At 40.8% G+C, this 15,408-nt stretch overlaps 2 protein-coding genes across 6 annotated transcripts; one reads left to right on the plus strand and one right to left on the minus strand.

Annotated features, from left to right (window-relative positions):
- Positions 1-1,434: 1,434 nt before the first annotated feature.
- aldh3b1 (aldehyde dehydrogenase 3 family, member B1) lies at positions 1,435-10,915 on the plus strand. Of its 3 annotated transcripts, none has more exons than XM_051716723.1 (10): positions 1,435-1,734; positions 2,832-3,004; positions 3,109-3,219; positions 3,435-3,555; positions 3,635-3,720; positions 3,813-3,894; positions 3,985-4,377; positions 5,045-5,211; positions 10,050-10,149; positions 10,291-10,915. In XM_051716723.1, the coding sequence occupies exons 2-10, from the start codon at positions 2,843-2,845 to the stop codon at positions 10,488-10,490; spliced, it is 1,422 nt and encodes a 473-aa protein (XP_051572683.1). In that variant the 5' UTR covers positions 1,435-1,734; positions 2,832-2,842; the 3' UTR covers positions 10,491-10,915. The 3 variants fall into 3 exon arrangements, with proteins under 3 accessions (XP_051572683.1, XP_051572684.1, XP_051572682.1); XM_051716724.1 differs by lacking the exon at positions 1,435-1,734 and adding an exon at positions 1,743-2,706; XM_051716722.1 differs by lacking the exon at positions 1,435-1,734 and having other exon boundaries at positions 2,819-3,004.
- On the minus strand, positions 2,809-14,885 carry clpp (caseinolytic mitochondrial matrix peptidase proteolytic subunit). 3 transcript variants are annotated; one of them, XM_051716728.1, is made up of 8 exons: positions 14,794-14,882; positions 14,272-14,373; positions 14,002-14,073; positions 13,798-13,894; positions 12,316-12,503; positions 12,107-12,212; positions 11,768-12,012; positions 2,809-2,947 (listed from the first exon to the last, which is right to left on the minus strand). In XM_051716728.1, the coding sequence occupies exons 1-7, from the start codon at positions 14,803-14,805 to the stop codon at positions 11,786-11,788; spliced, it is 804 nt and encodes a 267-aa protein (XP_051572688.1). In that variant the 5' UTR covers positions 14,806-14,882; the 3' UTR covers positions 2,809-2,947; positions 11,768-11,785. The 3 variants fall into 3 exon arrangements, with proteins under 3 accessions (XP_051572688.1, XP_051572689.1, XP_051572687.1); XM_051716729.1 differs by lacking the exon at positions 2,809-2,947 and adding an exon at positions 5,840-5,888; XM_051716727.1 differs by lacking the exon at positions 2,809-2,947 and having other exon boundaries at positions 11,055-12,012; positions 14,794-14,885.
- Positions 14,886-15,408: the final 523 nt, after the last annotated feature.

The following is a 15,408-nucleotide window of genomic DNA, read 5'->3' on the forward strand; positions in this document are numbered from 1 at the left end:
ACTCAACTAGAGGCATGGCCTCCTCATGGGCATGGACGAATTATGTGTCCTTACAAGACATGTTTTGCAGCAGGATGGTCCTCTTTGTATAGAGCACTTGCTATTCATTAGCCAAATATATATATACTTATGCCCTTCCCTTTAAATACGGGCTCCCCATCATTTGCACAACTGCCTGCAGTCAGGCCGTTATAATTTACCATAAAGTTACAAGCACTTTCATTATAAGTATACTCCCTTCCCGACTGGGTTCATAAGGAGTTAATTCATACTATATGACTATAGTTCATATATTCGTTATGAGTGCTCTCCTCCTGGCCATCACAAGGATCACTCACTGCGGCATGCTCATGTCGGTTGCCGTCCCACAAGACTGCGCCGCCATATTTCCTCTTTGGGGAAGTTATGTCCTGTAGTGCGGCGTGATGGGATTCTGTTCCCCATATGCGTAACTACGCAATGTCAAGTGTACTGAGTCGTAGAACGTCTCGGTTACATACGTATCCTTGGTTTCCTGAGACGAAGGGAACGAGACATTGCGAATGCTAGCCGCACTACAAGACTCAGAGTTATTGAGGCATGAGCGATGCAGAAATTCTGAGGAAATGGTGTTTGTGCACCTGTTTTTATAGCGGACAGTTTCGCGCCAAAACAGGCAGGGCTCAAACACCATAGCCAATATTAGAATATTGGCGTTATTGTAGAGAGGTTTCAACTAGGTTGTGTATGAAGGCACTCCCCATATGCGTAACTACGCAATGTCTCGTTCCCTTCGTCTCAGGGAACCGAGGTTACGTACCTAACCGAGACGATTTTGCTCATCTCGATCTAGCCTAGAATGCGCCCCCTAAAGGCACGATGGGAAACGAGTTGCTAACGCACAGCTTAATGCTCATAGGCTTAAACAACCATGATATTTTTGTTCTCTTCTAAAATGTTTAATTTTTTTTATCTCTAAAATCATGTTTTATGTGTATAAATTATATGTGAATATTCCTAACATTCTGACAGTGCAATCTCTGTAAGGGATATGTGATTATCATATTTGTGAAAAATGTTTAATATGTGTCTTTATTAAACTAAAAATGGATGGAAAGACTCGTTTTAGAGGGGAAATTAAATAATATGTACATTGAGTGTCTTTTTCATATTTTATTTTCATTTCAACGAAACATAGTATATTAAATTATATCCACTTTATCAGCAACCGTTTATAACAGCAGGTGGCGGTAATGTACTGTTAAATTGCAATCCACCAATAAAACAGAATATATATATATATATATATATATGTGTGTGTGTGTGTGTGTGTGTGTATATATATGGCAATATTGACTGCGGAATGGTGTTGTGATGACGTCACAACCAGTCCAGTTTGTTTCTAGTGCTGTCACAGAGACCGTTGAAATATTTTATGGCACTTATTTCATTAATATCTTTCAGGGAGTAGGAACATTTTGTGCACACCATTCCATGACAAAACAACTTACAGCCCCTTTAACTTAAAAGAACGTTGTAAAATCGCCGCTGGTTTGTGTTTTAGAGCGTTCTTATTTTAATTGATTATAAAGTTCAGGATAAATAGCAGGTTTTTCAAGCTGCAACAGTCCCTACAAACCCGACAAACTTGAATTTGCTGAATGAAAACACAAAACCCCGGAACTAGTTTTCTTCTTCGCGTGATACGGAAAAATACACTGGGTTTCTAGCTAAAAGTGGTCATTTCTGAGGAGGGTGAGTATAATTTTTAATCTCGGCTCTGTAAAATCCGTCTCACATTAATGAACATTTAAAATACTTTTTTTTTCCATTGCAAACATAACTGTTTTAAAAACAGTCTTTTCACTTTTTTGCATGTTATTCTCTATGTCCAGAATATTGCACTGTTAAAGGAATCGCATTAAATCAACTATTAATATAACACCGTTGTGTAGACTATATTATGCAAATATTGGTCACGCGACTAGGACTTGTGTGTGTCGTACCAAAAACGACTTCGTGTGTTTTGCTCACGTGAAACAGGCTTTAAAATGTTTTGCTTGAGGAAAACTGGGGATTTTAATAAAGGCATCCATGACGTGTGTTAAATATATCATGTGTTTGGATGTGGCTTGAAGTTAAAGAATTGTAAGAGATAGTAAAGTGCGAGTAGAAACAGAAAAGTCGGTAGAATGGCAATTATAACGAAAATGGGAGAGGTTTAGCGTACCGGAAGTTGATTGTAATGCTTCATGGAACTGTGGGTCTTAATAATATGTATTTCCAATTTGGTTTCTGAATTTATTTATTAAAGTAGCCTATACATTTTTTCAAGACTGCTGACTGAGACGGCATTGTCATGTGCAACCAGTTACTTTTCTCAACGCTGGTCAGGATGGACTAATCACAGTCGTTTGTGATGGCTAGATACAGATTTGTTTAAATAATTTCAAAAGGAATATCTGTGGTGGCTTTTCACTTGTATCTCAAGTACAAATTCTGGCAATTAACAGATTTTAACAATTATACTTTGTAGTGTACAAATCTGCAGGAAGGCATTTGAAATTATCTCAATGGAGAACCGTGCGCCCTCTGGAGGACAAACACTGTTGTGTCATATGATACAGTTCGAGTTATGATAGGACAGGTGGTTCTGATGACTTTCACACATTTGTTTGCAGAGTCATTCCTCTTTCAAATCTTTTAAGGCACTTACAGGCCTGCCTGGTAATATATGCAGGATGATCATCCCAGTGTTGTCCAATCACAATGTCTTTTTAAAGTCCCAAAGATCACTTTGAAAGAATTAGGAAATTAACTTGACCTTGTCTGCACCTCCATGGCGAAAATAGGTGTTCTTGTGATGGAGAGCCAGAAACAGATGGTGGAGAGGCTGCGGGGTGTGTTCCGCTCAGGTGTGACCATTCCAGTCCACTTCCGTTTGACTCAGCTGGAGGCCATGCTCGCTCTGCTTGAAGACAATGAAGCACAGATTTTAGAGGCACTGCATGAAGACCTTGCTAAGGTGGTAACACACAAACATGTGGACACACCAGTATCTACTCCTACTTGTGACAGATGAGTTTATGATGCCATTTTAATGCTTTCATCATGTCTGTCCCTCTGCAGCCCAAGTTTGAATCAGTGCTGTCAGAGATTGATATGGTGGTAAATGACCTTTGCTACACCATCAGTAACCTGCACACTTGGATGCAGCCCAGTTATGTGGGCACAAACTTGGTGAGATTCACATTAAGAGCCATCAATTACGATATCCAGCCATTTGTTGCACCATTTACACATGCACCCATTTAGGTACCCATTTATGAGCTATAACATTAATAAAATGTCACCATTTTCCCAAACTGCACTGCTCAGGGCATTGTGCTATTCAGAATCCCTCAATATACAGATGAGTGAGCCAGAAAACCATTTCATTTGTATTTGTATTTCAGGCAACAAAGCTGGATGACTGTTTTGTTCGAAGAGAGCCGTTAGGTGTTGTTTTAATTATCGGAGCATGGAACTATCCTCTCCAGCTAATTTTGTTACCTTTGATTGGTGCCATTGCTGCAGGTACTATCTGTATTTATTTATTTATATCCCTATCATCACATATTTAGTATGTTTAACTTAATAATGTATTTTTTAACAGGTAACTGTGCCATTCTGAAACCATCAGAAATAAGTCAAGCAACTGAAAAACTTCTTGCTGAGCTTATTCCTAAGTATCTGTCTAAGGTAATCCTTAAAAAAAAAAAAAAAAATCCTTGCCTCTTTATCATTTAGGGGTGCTGTTTCCACCTCTGTGTGTTTTGTCTTTTCCTTTGTAGGAGTGTTATGCAGTCTTTTGTGGTGGACCAGAAGAGACCAAGGCATTGCTAGAGAATAGATTTGATCATATCTTCTATACAGGTAACAATTGTCATAGATAATGATTCAATGGTTTGGCTCCGTTCCATTTGCTTCAGCCCTCCGTAACCAGCCCACCCTTTATTTCCCCAGGCTCTCAATCAGTGGCTCGTTGCATCCTCCAGGCAGCAGCAGTGCACCTCACTCCAGTAACTCTGGAGCTGGGAGGAAAGTGCCCCTGTTTATTATATGGCCGGCTAGACATGAAAGCTGCTGCTAAGAGGCTGGTGTGGGCCAAGTTTTTCAACATAGGTCAGAGTTGTGTGGCTCCAGACTATGTTTTATGCACTGCTGAGACAAGAGATAAATTGCTGCCTTTAATCAAAGAGGCTCTTGAGACCTTCTATGGACCTGAGGCTCAGCAAAGTCCAGATATGGGTCGTATTGTGACAGACAGACATTGGGACCGACTGGTTGAGCTGCTAAAGAAGACTGAGGGAAAGGTAGTGATAGGAGGAGAAAGTGTCAAAGAAGAGAAGTACATCGGTGAGGAAACAGGGTGTAACTAATCTGTTCTATAGATCTGCACAATTATGAAAATAATCATAATTGTCAATCATTTTCCTTGATATTGTAATTGCGATTAATTTTTGATCAATAGAATTTGCCTTAAAATATATATTTTGTGTGGGGCATCTGCATTCCATATTTTTTTATGTCAGCTACACATCCAAAACGAGCTGAGAAGTGTTTTGAGAAGTGTGTTCTTTAGTTACTGCTCATTTATACATCAGTACATCAAGACATGGCCTAAATGGTCAACTTAAAATTTGCCCTTGCCTCAACAACTTTTATTCAAATTTTAAATAGATTAAACACTGAAAGTCAGCAACCGACATGTCTGTGATTATAAATGCTCCACATCTTCCAAAAAAGATAAAAAAAAAGAAATGTTGCATTTACGCAATGGGAGTAGACCTAAATGGAATGCTGTAATTGATCATTTTCATGATTCATTAGTTAATTGTGGCCGCTGTAACTGTAATCTTGGTTATTTGATTAACTGTGCTGCCCTAGGTCATAAATATTTTCATTAGAAATATAGATGGATTGGAAAATTTCAGTGCAAAATACCAGCACTCTGGTAAAGATCCAGGCCAAGCTTAAATTTTCTCAGTTTCTTTTCCTTTTCATTGATTGTCTTTGGTTATAGCCCCAACTGTGGTTGTGGATGTAAAGGAGTCAGATCCTTTAATGCAGGATGAGATCTTTGGCCCCATCCTTCCCATTCTGACCATCAAGTCTCTTGATGAGGGAATCAACTTCATCAATGAGAGAGAAAAGCCCCTGGCACTCTACACCTTCTCTGATGAGTCTCAGGTATGTAGGGAAGAAACAAATGCCAATAAAGGGATAGTTCGCCCAAAAAAATATCAATTCTGTCATCAAACCATTATGACTTTCTTTCCTCTGTGAAACACAAAAGGAAATGCTTCGCAGTGTGTTAGCCTCAGTAACCATTAACTTTAATTCTATAGAAAAGGATGGTGATTTAGGCTAACATTCTGCCTAAAATCTCTTTTTATCCTCCTGAGACCCTAGCGTGCAGTCATGGTCATTGTAATCCCGGTGTGCATTTTCCATTCCTTTTTGATATGTAACTAGTAGCCCCTAAGAAACAAGCAAAAAATAAACTTTACCAAATAGTTTTCCTAAAAATGTATGTCCACATATGTGGACAGTGGGACTAAGTTGTGAAATTTTAAATAGTACCAAGCTATAGAAAGTCAGATTTTTTTTATTTTTTTTTATCAAATCGTTTATGTTTCCAGGAGTGTTGGTTATTCATGTTTTTGAGATGTTACAGACATTACACCAGAAATTAGCATAAATAATTCTGATTCAAAGTAATGGCCAGCATCATACAATCACTGCCAACCTTGTTAAAATAAAATTATACATTACATATACATACATTCTGAATCTATGTACTGATTACCATTGTCCCATATCTGCCAAACATGTTGAGTGGTCCAAACATCATCTGCAGCCTGAAACTGAACATTTGAACAGATGTTAGGAGTGAATGCATTTGGCTGCATAGGAAAGCTATAGGATGCTCCCTAATTAGGGAATGACTTAATCTCCAGTGTGATGTCTGTCTGCACTGGTCTCGGAACAGTTTGAAATGCACCTTATTTTTATTATCCTAACTCCATGTAAAGCCTCTGAAAGCAACATTTTCCAGCCTTTTGATGCATCCACTGCATTCTCATATCAGTGATAATGCACAGTGAATATAGGATATTTTAGGAAAATTAGCCTATAGTGTGTCGAAAGTTTAACCCTTTCATGACAGCCTAGAGCAGGGGTGTCAAACTCAGATCCTGGAGGGCCACAGCCCTGCTCCAAAATGCCTCCTTGTAATCTTCAAGCACTCCTGAAGACCTTGATTAGCTGCTTCAGGTGTGTTTAATTAGGGTTGGAGCTAAACTCTGCTGGACTGTGGCCCTCCAAGAACCGACTTTGACACCCCTGGCCTAGAGTCTCCTGAACTGAGATCAGTCGGTTTAAATTATTCATAGCCTATAGCAAAGCCAACACGTTATGTTCACGCATGTGGATGCAGAGTCTCAAATCAAATCAAATCAAATCACTTTTATTGTCACACAACCATATACACAAGTGCAATGGTGTGTGAAATTCTTGGGTGCAGTTCCGATCAACATATCAGTCGTGACAGTGATGAGACATATACCAATTTACAATAACATCAAATTAACACAACACAATTTAAAGTCTAATATACACATAATTACACACAACATACAAATAATAACATACTGTACAGTATACAATACACACAATATAGATACACATTATTCAATAAAAATTAAAAAAAAAAAAAAAGTATATATAGTAGTATATATAGAACGTACAGTAGGTTGTATTGTACTGTACTGACATTCAGGCTGTCAGTTGATAGTAAGTTGTTAAGAGAGAATATAATATAATAATAATATAATTTATGACAGTCTGGTGTGAGATATAAGAGTAAGAGTAATAAAGTGCAGTGCTGATGTATTTTGATCGTGGGAGATCAAGAGTTCAAAAGTCTGATTGCTTGGGGGAAGAAGCTATCATGGAGTCGGCTGGTGCGGGTCCTGATGCTGCGATACCGCCTGCCTGATGGTAGCAGTGAGAACAGCCCATGGCTCAGGTGGCTGGAGTCTCTCATGATCCTCCGAGCTTTTTTCACACACCGTCTGGTATATATGTCCTGGAGGGAGGGAAGCTCACCTCCGATGATGTGTCTGGCAGTTCGCACCACCCTTTGCAGTGCTTTGCGGTTGTGGGCTGTGTTATTGCCGTACCAGGCGGAGATGTAGCCAGTCAGGATGCTCTCTACAGTGCAGGTGTAGAACCGTGTGAGGATGTGGCGGTTCATTCCAAACTTCCTCAGCCATCTCAGGAAGAAGAGGCGCTGATGAGCCTTCTTCACAACGACTTCAGTGTGGATGGACCATGTGAGTTCCTCAGTGATGTGGACACCCAGGAACTTGAAGCTGCTGACTCTCTCCACTGGTGCTCCATTGATGGTGATGGGACTGTGTTCTCTGTCTTTTCTTCTGAAGTCCACCACAAGCTCCTTTGTCTTACTGACGTTGAGGGAGATGTTGTGCTCCTGACATCAGTGTGTCAGAGTGTGCACCTCCTCTTTGTAGGCTGTTTCATCATTGTCAGTGATCAGACCTACCACCGTCGTGTCATCGGCAAACTTAATGAAGGCATTGGAGCTATGTGTTGCCACACAGTCATGTGTGTACAAGTAATACAAGAGAGGGCTGAGAACACAGCCCTGTGGGGCTCCAGTGTTGAGGGACAGTGATGAGATGTTGCATCCTATTCTAACCACCTGGCGTCTGCTTGACAGGAAGTCCAGGATCCAGCTGCACAGCGAGCTGTTTAAGCCCAGAGCCCGGAGTTTCTCATCTAGCTTGGAGGGCACTATGGTGTTGAATGCTGAGCTGTAGTCTACAAACAGCATTCTCACATAAGTGTTCTTTTTTTCCAGGTGGGAGAGTGTGTATTGTAGATGCAATGGCATCATCAGTGGAGCAGTTGTTGTGGTAAGCAAACTGCAATGGGTCTAGAGAGAGAGGCAGCACAGAGCAGATGTAATCTCTGATTAGTCTCTCAAAGCATTTGCTGATGATGGGGGTCAGAGCAACAGGACGCCAGTCATTTAAGCAAGTTATTTTTGATTGCTTTGGAACAGGCACAATGGTGGATGTTTTAAAGCATGTGGGGACTACAGACAAAGAGAGGGAAAGGTTGAAAATGTCTGTAAAAATACCAGCCAGCTGGTTCGCGCACGTTCTGATGACGCAGCCCGGAATGCCGTCTGGGCCCGCGGCTTTGTGGATATTCACCCGTCGGAAGGATCGGGTTACATCCGCTACAGAGACGGAGAGTGAACTAACCTCTGTAGCTTCGGCCGCGAGAGCTCTCTCCACGAGGGCGGTGTTATTTCCCTCAAAACGAGCATAAAAAGTATTTAGCTCATCCGGGAGAGAGGCAATGGTGTTCATGGCGGAGTTTTTATTCCCTTTAAAGTCCGTGATGATGTTAATTCCCTGCCACATGCTTCTAGAGTTGGTGGTGTTAAACTGTCCTTCAATCTTGTTCCTGTACTGGCGTTTTGCTGTTCTGATTTTTCATAATTTGAAACTTACGGTTTTTCGGAGGGCATAACTGGCTTGTTTATGCTCCTCAGTGTTCCCGGAATTGAAAGCGGAGGTCCGCACATTAAGTGCCGCGCGAACATCGCTATTCATCCATGGCTTCTGGTTCGGATAGATCCGTGTTGTTCTGGTCGGAACGACGTCCTCCACGAACTTTTTGATGAAACACATTACGCTATCAGCATAAAGCTCGATGTCGTCATCAGAGGCGGACCGGAACATCTCCCAGTCCGTGTGATCAAAACAGTCCTGTAGCGTAGAGTCTGATTGGTCCGACCAGCACTGGATTGTTCTGAGGGTGGGTGCTTCCTGTTTCAGTTTCTGCCTGTAAGCGGGCAGAAGCAGAATGGAAGAGTGGTCCAATTTGCCAAATGGTGGGCGGGGGAGGGATTTGTAGCCATCCCGGAAGGGAGAGTAGCAATGGTCCAAAACCCGGTCCCCTCGTGTGTTGAAACTAATGTGCTGGTGGTATTTTGGTGCGACTGATTTGAAACTGGCTTTATTAAAGTCCCCGGTCACAATGAACGTGGCCTCAGGGTGCGCGGTTTCCTGCTCACTTATACTCCCATACAGTTCCTTGAGTGCCCGGTCTGTGTCGGCTTGTGGCGGGATGTACACAGCAGTGATAATGACCACTGTGAATTCCCTCGGTAGCCAGAATGGTCGACACAGAAGCATGAGAAATTCCAGATCAGGAGAGCAGAAAGACTTGATAGAATGTACATTCCTCTGATCACACCAGGATTTGTTGATCATAAAACATACACCACCACCTCTGCTTTTACCTGAGAGGTCTTTCGCTTTGTCCGCTCGGTGCATGGAGAACCCCGCGGGTTCAATGGCTGAGTCTGGAATCTCCGCAGACATCCAAGTTTCCGTAAGGCAGATAATGCAGCAGTCCCTTGTCTCTCGTTGGAAAGAGATCCGCGCTTTCAGCTCGCAGAGCTTGTTGTCCAGAGACTGAACATTTGCCAGTAGAATACTGGGTAGCGGGGGTCGATTTGCGCGGCATCTTACTCTGATGAGAACGCCGGCTCTGTTTCCCCTTTTCCTCCTGCATTTCCGCATCCGGACTGCCCAGACAAAGGGCTCCGCTTGCATGTTTGTAAACAGCGGGTCGGCATTGAGGAATTTGAAGTCCGGTTTACGGTGCGAAATTGCTGAACCAATGTCCAAAAGCGTTTGTCTGTCGTAGACAATAAGGCAGACAACATCAAAGACAAAAAACATAAGAATTGTGAACAAAACAAACAAAACACTACCATGTTGTATCGGAACTCGCAACACGGCAGCCATTCTCGGCGCCATCTTGAGTCCAAAGGTTTCAGGAGGTTAAACAGAAGAAAGTCAGTCATACAGGTTTGGAACAACATAAGGTAAACAATAACAGAATTTTCAGTTTTGGGCTTTAAGATAACTGAAAAAAATGATGTGATGTGACAGATAAAAGGATGCATATCTTTTTTTTCTAAGGTTGTGACTACAGTTCTTGAGAGGACCAGTAGCGGAGGCTTCTGTTCAAATGATGGAATAGTTCACATGACCCTTCCTGGTTTACCCTTTGGGGGAGTGGGTAAGTGTGTTATCCAAGTACCAGTGCTTACATGAATGTATGTACTTAATGTAACAACATCAGTGTATGAAAAATTCACTTATCTTTATTTTCTGAAATGCAATGAAATCTGTGAAGAACTTCTAATTTGTATTTGTCCAGGTGCCAGTGGAATGGGTAGCTACCATGGTCAGTGGGGTTTTGAGACGTTCAGTCACAAGCGTGGCTGCATGCTGAGGGGTTGGGGGCTGGAGCGCATCAATGTTCTGCGCTACCCCCCCTACAAAGAAAGCAATCTTGGCTGGCTGCGTTGGGCCACCACTGCCAAGAAGAAGGGGTGGGCAGGATGCTCCATTATGTGAGGGCTGTGTATGATGACTGATGCTGAGACTTGAGCTGGCTATTCCCTAATGATTTGACTAATGAAGCAGACTGTAACCAGCATACAAAAAAAAACAAGCCATGGATCGGAGTTTGGTCAGCCACACAGACCTTTTCTTTGGATTTCCAATAGTGTCAGATTGAGATTGAAACTGTGTGTAATTCAAAACTCCACCTTCTTACACTTCCTTTTTTAAATGTTTACCCACATCTGTTGATTGAGAAAAGCCTATCCAGTTTAGAGAAACGTACAGAATGATACAGGGTCAGAAAATGTATCATCCATGTTTGATATCAAACACTACAGTAAAAAGTGAGCATTTATAGATTATAGATTTATAGTTACGTTTGGATACAAAATAAGGTTTTGTAGTATTTTATATTGTCATTTATTTTGCAATACAGCTCATAATACATCAGTATTGTCTATAGGTGAAAATATCAAGGAGCATTTTAAGTGTATATGTTTACCTGACATGTTGCTTTTATCTTTGAGTTGGAGTACAAACATACTTCTATCGTCAGGAATCAGTACATGATGGGAATGATTATTGATATTTGTTTAATTGACTTACTGCTCATGTTCTTTGTCAAGAAACATGATCAAAAACATTTAATTCTGTTCACTTTCCAACTAAGAAGTCAATACAGAGAATGACATTACATATACCGTAAATAGTGTGTTTCTTGGACTCCCTCAACATACCTTGTGTAAACCACTCAGATTATATGACCTTGAAGCTTGTGACTTTATTGGGGCCTAATTTTAATTGTAATGAAGTTCAGTAATATTACATAGTTAAATGAAAGAGGTTTCCGGAAAGGAAAACCAACATAATTTTATCTGACGATTCATTTGTATCATTATCTAAATAAATAGCTTGCCAGGGATTATATTAAACCAACAGGCACAGTATATTATATGACATGGTAACACAGTTCATAGAATATACAGACATAAAATCCTGTACTGTAATCTTGTGTTGCCATCCAGTTCGTTTGCAATTAACCTAATGTTTTGTTTCTGTGCAACATACAAATGTGAGAGCTAGACAGAGTTCTACACTTCTCTACACTTGCATCTGTAATGTCCAGATTCCAGTACTGTGTCTCCAGACTAGAATTAGTGAGACTTTTCAATAAAATGTAAAATACAGAAAGGAAGGTCACAGGATTCAAACGTGGTGTGTGAGGTGGTGACTGTCCCCACAAATATCTCCGAACAGACACTGAACCAGTTAAACAGTTGTTTACTCACTCCTGCCTGGAGTCTATTTCAGGGTTCAGGTTTGTAGGAGGAGGGAGGGTTGCTGCCAGGCTGGCCTGTCTCAGAGGCCTGAGGTTGAGGGGAAGTGGAGGTGCTTACAAGGCTGGTGGGTTCTTTTTGAACAAGTTCTGGCTCATCTTGCCCAGCCTGTGGAGGATGAACCAAGACCTTGTCAATTATCCCGAAATCCTGTGCTTCCATCGGACTCATGTACCGATCTCTCTCCATCACACTCTCTAAGTGAGGAAAAATTAAAACAGTAATTTTATGATGTCAGGAAGCCATGCAATATTCCAAATCAGCTTTGTAAAACCACCCAAGCAATATTACCTATAGTCTCCAAAGGCTGTCCTGTGTGTTTGGAATAGATGTTGTTGATCTGTCTTTTCAGCTTAAGAATTTCCTCTGCCTGGATGGCAATATCTGTTGCTTGCCCCTGTAATTATTAATAAATTGCGATTTTGATTTTTTTGCTAAATAATGAAAGCAACTCTCTCCAGTGTTTTAGACTGATCTGGTTTTTTATCCCCCATTCTTACCCTTGCACCTCCGGAGGGCTGGTGCACCATAATCCGGGCATTAGGCAAAGAATGCCTCATTCCTGCAGTTCCTGCAGCCAGAAGCAGACTGCCCATACTGGCAGCCTGGCCCACACACCAGGTAGAAATGGGATTTAAGATGTACTGCATAGTGTCATAGATCGCAAGTCCAGCTGTAACTACACCACCTGGAAGATGGAAGAAAAGAGAAACAGAAAAAGAAAACAAAAACATGAAGAGTGACACTAAAAAAAAATGAGAGTAGAAATGTGCAAGGAGGCTTCCACATCATTCATGTCATAAATACATTGAAGTCTATGGAGTTTACCTCCAGCGCTGAAATAATTTCAACTTTGACCCCATTGCCACTGACCTTTAAAAGCATCAGCCAATGATTACAGGGCAATTTACATATATACAAAGTCTGTCTTCGAAAGACAGATCCAAACTGATTTTCACACACATTTGTTCCTCACTAATGATGTATTTTAGTGTACAAAGCAACAATAAATACACTCGCTGAGCACTTTATTAGGAAGACCTGTACACCTACCTATATATGCAATTATCTAATCAGCCGATCGTGTGGCAGCAGTGTAATGCATAAAATCATGCCGATATGGGTCATGAGCTTCAGTTAATGTTCATATCAACCATCAGAATGGGGAAAAAAATTTGATCTCAGTGATTTCGACCGTGGCATGATTGTTGGTGCCAGATGGGCTGGTTTGAGTATTTGTGTAACTGCTGATCTCCTGAGATTTTAACACACAACAGTCTCTAGAGTTTACTCAGAATGGTGCCAAAAACAAAAGACATCCAGAGAGCAGCAGTTCTGTGGACGAAAACACGTTATTGATGAGAGAGGTCAACGGAGAATGGCCAGACTGGTTTGAGCTGACAGAAAAGCTACGGTAACTCAGATAACCTACAATTGTAGTACAATTGTAGTGAGCAGAATAGCATCTCAGAATGCACAACACATCGAACCTTGATGGGCTACAATAGCTAAAGACCACGTTGGGAACTTTATTAGGACCATAGTGTTCCTAATAAAGTGCTCAAGAAGTGTATTTTAAAACTGTCAAACTTTATGAAGAGACCTTGAATGTTCCATAATTTCTTTTTATTCATAAATATTTACCTTATTGGTTAAGAGCATTCAGAGAAATTAGTTCTTTAACTAATTAAAATTCACCAAGAACATCCTAAGACCTTAACGTAAGCAAGTGCAGTATTACTTTCTGCATTCTCTTCTCCAAATACAAGTTTTCAAAGTTTACTGAGTACACCTGCTTTCTTGCCAGGCTAACCCATGAATTCGCCCTTCCGTGATGCTTTCTGCCATGCTTGTTGTGTAAATAGATTAAATAAAGCAAGTAATATAGCAAGATGCATGCATCTAACCCTGTATACAGTGACTGATCAGAACACAAAAACGTGACAATCTTATATCTGTCAATGTTCTTTTGTTTCTCTCACCAGGACTGTTGATGTACATGTGAATAGGCTTGTTATTGCTCTCTGACTGGAGAAAGAGCAGCTGGGCGATAACCAGAGAGGCCACAGAGTCATCAATCTAGATAAAGAGAAAGACAGGTAGGAATCAACTGGCAAAAAAAAAAAAAAAAAAAATTTGAAAAACATTTCTGAACCTTGCATGAGTCTCCTTGCATTTGTACTTACTGGGCCCATCACACAGATGATTCTCTCTCTCAGTAGCCTTGAGTAAATGTCATAGGCACGCTCTCCTCGACCCTGAAAACAGAAAAAGTGTTGAAAAGAAAGCGGTCAAGTTCCATCTGTATCATCTTAAAACAATCATTAAAGTAATTAGCTATTACATTTATGGAGATCTAGAGCTCTAGAACTAATTTCTTGATACTAGTAATCAGAGTCCAGAAAGAGAGCAAGCAAGCATGAAGAAATGTTAACGTTCTTCTAATCTGCCCTCACCGTCTGCTCCACAACGATAGGTATGAGTGGACTTCTCCATGGCGCACTCTGCTGAATGGACCGACTTCCTTTGAACGCAGAAACACCACATTGTAAGACCCTCTATAAAAACAGTTATGGGGATGATGATTAATGATCAGCGTGTAAAAATGACAGACACGCTCTCTGCTAGAACATTTTGTACAAGGTCGTTGGAAATGCTGTGTCGAAGTTACCTGATGATACTTACTCAATATAACAATGACATTACGGTTAAGTGTGAATAGAAAAAAGCCGCAACTATTGTGAAAACGTCTTTAACATTTCAGACACGCAACCTGAACTTTAGATATAAAATCTAGCAATCTTACTGGTAAAAGAATGATTACACAATAACGTGGTTTTTCATAAATAAATTACATTGCTATTATGCTATCTTTGGAGTTGTTTGACCAACATATCTGACATAGAGGGACACAATTTTGTAAATGCATTCTTTTTTTATTTATTTATTTTTATACATAAGCCAAAAAAAATACTCACTCGCAAAAACATGTTTCTGTTGAACAACCCTTTACACGACCCCTGTTCACCCGGATGTGCTATTCGGCAACTTAGTCGTGGGTAGAGATCTTCTAACAACATTACCATAGAGGAGAGCGTAACGGTCAAGTAGTGTTTTACGACAGTAAGTCACCGTTTGCGGATACCATACAAATGAATACGGAGAGCCGTAAATTGACACCTACCTGTCGCAAAATTGTCCGTGACTCCACTTATAAAACAGCCATTTTATCGTAGTAAACTCCACACATAGTTAATTCCAAAGAATAGTTTAGTGTAAAACCTGTTGAAGATTAGCGGACAGGCGGTACATATATTAAGTAATGAGCTGTTTCCTCACAAAAGCTGTTTATTCACGTACTCAAGAATCTCCTCCATAGCTATTCATAGAAAAACAGCCTCTGGTCTCTTCGCCGGTGTACCTCTACGCTATTCTTCTTCTTCTTCTTCTTCTTCTTCTTCTGGCGTTTTATGGCGGTTGGCAAACAAACGATGGGTGCATTCCCGCCACCTACTGGCCTCTACGTTATTCCTTTGTTGTGCTTACCTTGTAGGCTGTATTTGGGAGAGAGGTTCTGGTTTCACAATCCACTG

The sequence above is a fragment of the Myxocyprinus asiaticus genome, chromosome 14 (assembly GCF_019703515.2).
Source record: "Myxocyprinus asiaticus isolate MX2 ecotype Aquarium Trade chromosome 14, UBuf_Myxa_2, whole genome shotgun sequence".
In the NCBI taxonomy this organism is placed as follows: domain Eukaryota; kingdom Metazoa; phylum Chordata; class Actinopteri; order Cypriniformes; family Catostomidae; genus Myxocyprinus; species Myxocyprinus asiaticus.

Excerpts from the sequence above, each read along its gene's own strand:
- aldh3b1 (XM_051716722.1), top strand. The coding sequence starts at position 2,819 with ATGGCGAAAATAGGTGTTCTTGTGATGGAGAGCCAGAAACAGATGGTG. Across the intron at positions 3,220-3,434 it reads GTTATGTGGGCACAAACTTG|GCAACAAAGCTGGATGACTG; the intron begins GTGAGATTCACA and ends TTTGTATTTCAG. Across the intron at positions 5,212-10,049 it reads CCTTCTCTGATGAGTCTCAG|GTTGTGACTACAGTTCTTGA; the intron begins GTATGTAGGGAA and ends TTTTTTTCTAAG.
- clpp (XM_051716728.1), bottom strand. Across the intron at positions 12,504-13,797 it reads CATGTACATCAACAGTCCTG|GTGGTGTAGTTACAGCTGGA; the intron begins GTGAGAGAAACA and ends TCCATCTTCCAG. Across the intron at positions 12,213-12,315 it reads AGCCCTCCGGAGGTGCAAGG|GGGCAAGCAACAGATATTGC; the intron begins GTAAGAATGGGG and ends TAATAATTACAG.